The sequence below is a fragment of the Malus domestica genome, chromosome 15, assembly GCF_042453785.1.
Source record: "Malus domestica chromosome 15, GDT2T_hap1".
Classification (NCBI taxonomy): Eukaryota; Viridiplantae; Streptophyta; class Magnoliopsida; order Rosales; family Rosaceae; genus Malus; species Malus domestica.
Window position 1 is genome coordinate 18,579,624 of NC_091675.1, and position 6,469 is coordinate 18,586,092.

Below are 6,469 nucleotides of genomic sequence, written 5' to 3' on the forward strand. Positions count from 1 at the left end.
CATAGGCCATGATCATTGTGGGGTTTAGTTAGTAAGGTTAGCGCTTGGTGAAAGGTGACCCAAAAAAATGTGATAGACATGAACAAAATTATTCAGCAAAATCAGACGGAAAAACAGAGTTGGAAATTACGGACAACGGTACAATATGGGATTAAAGGCTGATTTGGCATTGTTGTGTTTTGAAGAAAAAAAAACTGCTTTTGTTGTGTTGCAAGAATAAATTCATTTTTGCCGCTTCACGTTTTCAGTTTTTTTCACCCAAAACTATGAAAATAAGTTGTTTTTAAGTGTTTACCAAACACCTTTTTGAGTTTAGCTTTTTTTTATTTTTTATACTCACATTTTATAGAAACATCTCAATATCAAACTAGTACTAAGTTGGAGGACAATATCACCTAATATAAGAGTTTAGAGACTAAAATTAAACTCGAGTTGTAGTTTAGGAGCTATTACTACAATTAAGTCTTTTATATATTCCACTATTCCCACAATTATGCTGCAATCTACTTGTACAACAAAATCCCTCATAAGTTACACAATCAATACATATGTCAGCCGAGATGAGTTTCGAAAATCGGTATAACAAAATCATTGAGCAAAATCAGGCCAGTACAAAGAAGATGAATTGTTGGCTCACATATCTAGTAAAGTATAACCAAGAACTTCAATTTACAAGATATGTAACTACGTGTAGCTGCATTTCAAATAATTCTACTAATATTTCTCCCTAGTATTATGTTCTTTATCCGGGGCAGGTTTGTCGAACGAGAAATCATCTGGAATATTGGTCTGTTCCCCATCGTGGGGTTCATTTATCTTGGTCTGTTGCTCAAATGGATCCACTCTTACAATCAAGTTTGTTGATGAAGGTGACAGGGGATCAGTTTCGAGATCAGATGTCTCTTGGTCCTCAAAGGCGGCTGAGCGAGTTGAGTGACCAGTAGTTTTGAAGCGATGCAGTGTTGGTCCTCCCGAGGATGAGGAGTCTTTCGTTGAAATGGTGGAGCTTCCACCACCCAGGGTTCGAGTAGGAGACTTGCTTCCGTGCGTCTTCTTTTTCACCGCCATGTGCCACTTTTTGAGGGCCTTGGATGTTTGTTCATCGAAGATGGATTTTTTCATGTGTGAGCCCATCTGCAACGTTCACCACAACAAATGTGCATCCAGTTTAATCATATAAAGAAAGAGATTGGAGGGAAATTCTAATGCATAACTCTAATATTTCTAGTGCTCGACAACATCATGACATCGGAGGTTGGTGACAGCTCAATACCATGCCTCCACCTCCGCATAAAATTTCTAGTGAACTTCACTACATGAAGAAACGCGGGATTGAGAAAATAAACGAAAATAATACCTGAGTTACAAGGGCATATAGAGGAAGTGTAATGTAGCTGCACAAACAGAGAACCCCAACCCTGCAAAATATTTTCCAAATAATTTTACATACCAATCTAATGAAATATAAATACTTATCAATTTGACCTCACCAATCCCATTAGAGCCAAGCAAGAACATAATAAATCAAGGGAGAAAATGCTTACCCGAGAATTACTTTAGCGATTGCGAGCTTGAAATTGGCATGGAAGCAAGAATTCAACCCAAATGAATACTGCAGCAAAGTTTCATTCGAGATTTGAGTATTAGACGTGAAATGCACTTCAAAGTTCAAAGAGTGAGAAATATTAAGTGACAACAGAGCATTTACCCATATCCAGAAAAAGTATATAATTTGGAATGCGTTCTGCATGTACCAGAAAACTGATTAGACGACCAGTAAAATAAAATATGAGAGAAATCCACACACAACACTCGAGAAATTGATACAAATTCAGAAGTTGGTCGATATGCAGGACGGATACAAGATTTAGAGACCGGTCAGCAGTAAAATTAGATATTGATTACCCATTAGCATGAAAGTACGGTTCAAGGATCATCCATAGATATCTGGTAGCAACAATTTAGGATGAATACTTTTGTGTTCTTCCTTCGAACTTTCTCTTCTTGGAATGGAATTTAACGGAATGCCCATGAATAGGGTCAACCCTTATTCCATGGTATTTACATGATATTTCTCTTTCTTTTTCTTAAACAAGTCCCCGAGAGGGCTTTAGTTGATCCACAATTTAGGATGAAATTAACCAGCCACAAACATGTGGGATCTTTATTTAACACAAACTTTTCAATCTCTCAACCAATAAAAAACCAAGACTTGTTTGAAAATTTAACATAGAATCAACACCAAATCAACAACTCTTAAGGTGGAATGCTCTTTACTAAAGTTTCCAGCAAACAATAACACCATGATCTACCTTCGTTCGTGATTTTTGACTTTTCTAATGTAGGAAAGTATTTAAGATGATAAAGAGCAAATCCTGGATCTAGAGTCTGCAAAAGAGAAGGCAATCCAATACCTGAAACAGCGCGAAATGGATAAGATTAAGAATCAAATGAGGCCGACCAAACCAAAAGTATTTGTCGGAGCCTTGTACTAGAGGAATCCCTTGAACCACTGCATGCTTTTCGGTAATTTCAAGAGCCATTTTTGTCAGGATGGCTTGAAGTTTTGTTCCAACAAGTAAGATTATCTGAAATTATGTAAACGGTCAGAAACTTCAGTTTTTTCAACTAAATGCGATTAATCTTTCACAGGAATACAATTTTTTACCATGAGAGGGATCAAGGATGCCCAAAATAGTAACTGCCATCCTGAAAGAACATTATTACACAGGAAAGTCAATCAACTAAACTGAACTTTAAAGTCGGATTAATATTTCGCAAAGGATTTTTTTTGGAAAGAAGTAGCTTACCATTAACATTAAGGAGCAAAAAGATGACAAATGATGCCCACAATACAGGACTGCCAACGAAATGAACAAATAATTCAGGACGAACTAAATGAGGCAAGATTGGCTTGTGAAATCTACACTGGTGAAAGATAAGAAGCAGATAATAAATATTGCTATTACCTAACTCCAACGACAACCTTGAAGTCATCCTCTAACGATCTCTTGATATATTTTTGGAAGTTAAATTTTCTTCCTGCGCCTAAATGAACCTGTAAATATGGCATTTCTATAAAATGAAATGACACATTCAATGTGGAATTCTGAAATTTGTGAAATTGATGAAACTTACAGTGATGAATCCATTGCGCACTGTTAAGTAGTCAGACTTACTAACTGACCTAAAAAATTGTCGAAAGAAACATCCCTGCAAAACATAAATTTTCCAGAAGCTCAGGCTTAACATATACTATGAGAACAAATCCAGAACCTTGAGATTACCAACATGAAGAACGACAACGAAAAAAAATGTTGGAGACTTACGACATAAAAGAAGAATGGAATCCTAGTCCAGAAACTGGTGTGTGCTCTAACAAATGATGTCTCATGAGTAAGTCTGAATCTCGAAGGATCTGGCATGGACACATAATCAAGTTTAGCTTCCAACATAGATCTTTGCTGTCAAGGCATAAGATTTGAATATTTGTATTGACGACTGAGGGATGAATGCCTCAAAGGATTATATACCGTTGGAGAACTCATAGTTATGAGTTGAAGTCTCTGCCTCCCACTGCTTCCAGCCTCGAATCTGTATAAAAGAAGCATTCAGCAAATATGGAATATATCACTGAAGGCAAAGTTGATAAAACTTTTAGCATAGTAAGGTAGATTGATTAACAACTAACATGGTCCGATTCAAGTTCCGTAGTTTCAAAAAGGCACAAGAGAATTCATATGTTGATATCCAGCCAATTTCCCTACCTTTAGCCTCCCGAGCAGCATTGTGATAAGACTGTATATCACGTGAAAGACTGCCAAGAAGAATATGAGGATGTGCAGTTGGTGCAATCCATTAACTGATATAAGTGGCTCGTATCCCTGTTAACAAGAATCTGATCATGACCAGTTCTCGATTGTCAATAAAACTGCTTAAGTTCAGTGGTGAGGAGGAGGATGAACTTACAGTCTTGCATTTATAATCAGAGGCAGTAGCTAAAGATCTGCGTTCGTACCATAAGAGTCTCCGGCGACTAGCTGTTGAGTCCTCCTCCTCATCAGCCACGCTACATGGCAACATTGTGTCTCCAACCTTTAGTGGAATACAAATTTTGGCAATGTAACTCTGCCCGAAAGTCAGGATCAGCGAAATAAAACCCAGAATCATCAACTCTGCAACAATTTCACACAGTCAAATGTCCATCCATAACTTGATATTTCTTGCAAAGTTTCAAATCAGAAACCATTGAATCAGTTTCATGGACAAACAGGATTATTACCAGCTTTAACCTTCTCAAGAGCTTCAAACAGCGCTTTCTTGTGCCTATCCGTAAGCCACTGAATCGAAAGTTTTTTTTTTTTTTTTTTTTTTTTTTTGTGTAAGAAGAAAGTAAATCAAAAAGCACATAAAGCCACATTGTCAAATTAGCAAATTGCTCTTAACACAACACATTTACTTACTGGTTTCAAGTAAGCATTTGTACCGAAACAATACCGAAAATGATAAAAAACGAAAAGTAAATATAAAATTGTAAATTCATAAGCACCATGAAGGAGATAAATATCTAAGATGAAACATATTTAAGAATTATTGATATGAACCCTTTTCCCTTTCTCTGAAATTCAAGCATTTACACTTTCTTAACACAAAAAAAAACTTAATAAATCATGAATTAACACAACGATCTGAATAAAATTAGAATTTTTTAACCAAAATAAAAGGGTGTTATAAACAAAACGGACCCCAGAAAACTAATATGTTTCATTTCGTTTTCCGAGAAAAGAAAAACAGAAGAATAGTCAATTTGTAGCAACTTTTTCTACTCCAGAGGAAAAGAATAAACTATTGAAATTCACTGATACTGATGTAGCAGAAAGTGAAACTATGCTAGTACACAGAAAACTTGAGCTGCGATCTAAAATTTTTCAGCAAATTAACCATGGCAGCTATGTGAACAAAACCAGTTACCCAGTAAAACTGTAAAAAACGGACCAGAATTGAAAAAGGGTAGATTGTTCAACTGCAGATGCAGAGAAATTAAATTTACCGTTCCAACTTTGTGAAGGACCTTCTCCAAACCAAATGAGATGATGATGATAACAGCACAGACACCAGCAACAGCCCAGGTGGGTGTACGGTCGAGCTCCCTCGCGTGCGAGGTGGTCTCTTCTGCTCCCATTGCCGTACCCAGCAACCCAGCAACAATGCAGAAGCTCACACCCAGCAGAGAGAAAGGCGCCATCTTTTCGATTCTTGAGCTTCAGAGAGAAAGTAATCAGAGGCGACGGTGCTGCAATTGAACAATCTGGGCAACCTTAATTTTTGGAAGGATGGTGACTTTACTGAATTTCCTTCCTGGGTAATCTGCGTGATCTGCGGAGATGAAGAGAAAGAAATTCGAAGACTGAGGCTTTAAGAACAATGGAGAATGGTGAGTTGGTGATTAGGACAGGACACGGTTTCTTTACCCCATTTCCCAAATCAATTCCTCCTTCTTCTTTCAAAAAGCAGCAGTTTTGATTTGGTGAAAAGGATGAGAGTAAATAATATGAATCAATGACTTTGGTTTTGTCTTAAATACGCGGTTAAACAAAACACTAAGCAGATTAATTAAAAAAGTTGGCAGTGTTTTAGTGGATTAAGACAGATTTGCTTGCATTGTGGCACTCTTCAAGGGAAAGAGATCATCTTCGGAGCTTTTCCACTAAAGTCATCAGATGTAATCTGAATTCTTGAAATTTAATCAAATGTCTAAAATTATTATACATTTTAAAGAGGACTCCTATTTTTAATCGTTTGATTAAATTTCAAAATTTTAGATCATTTGATTTGGTGATCTTGATAAAAGGGATCCGAATAGATCTCTTTCCAAAGAGGATTGTCTGAATCGATCTCATAAGGTGAGTTGCTGATGTCAGACACTTTTGGATCCTAGCCGGATCCCCTTCTTGGGATCCTAAAGATCAATACACGTGGATCATTGATAAAAAATTATGCGGTCATAATTTTTTCCTTCTTTATATTTTTCATGTAAAATGAGATTATTTTATTTTAAAAAATATAAAAAGTATTTAATTAGGACCGCACGATTTTTTATCAACGGTCTACATATGTTGATCTCTAGGATCCCAGGGAGGGGATCTTGGGGGGGGGGAGCCGCCTTTACTCCTTCAGTTTGGTACTGTTGTCGGCTGGCGGAAGGTCTTGTCCTTTGACACTCATTAGAATTAAAAAAGCAAAACATAAAAAGCACATGGGAACGCGTGGATGAATTGTGATTTATATTATTTTTTAACTCATTAAATAAGTTTATTACACACCAACTCAGTCTATTCAGACCAGAAAATAAGACAACCGGTGATTAAACTAATGGAAAAGGATCTCGCCAGATCCTTTTTCTGAGAATTATAAGAATCTCTTGATCTGAATCCTCTATTATATATTGTACGATTAGTTTTGGTTAAGT

The 6,469-nt window shown here is 36.6% G+C and overlaps 1 protein-coding gene across 1 annotated transcript; it reads right to left on the bottom strand.

The window, feature by feature from the left end:
- Positions 1-565: 565 nt before the first annotated feature.
- On the bottom strand, positions 566-5,737 carry LOC103442622 (MLO-like protein 8). The gene is made up of 15 exons (XM_070813328.1): positions 5,051-5,737; positions 4,283-4,340; positions 3,970-4,175; positions 3,768-3,884; positions 3,534-3,594; positions 3,330-3,418; positions 3,139-3,213; positions 2,970-3,058; positions 2,811-2,860; positions 2,669-2,709; positions 2,415-2,588; positions 1,709-1,744; positions 1,545-1,612; positions 1,358-1,418; positions 566-1,134 (listed from the first exon to the last, which is right to left on the bottom strand). Exons 1-15 carry the CDS (start codon positions 5,243-5,245, stop codon positions 715-717), a joined length of 1,740 nt encoding a protein of 579 aa, XP_070669429.1. The 5' UTR covers positions 5,246-5,737; the 3' UTR covers positions 566-714.
- Between the last annotated feature and the right edge of the window lie 732 nt (positions 5,738-6,469).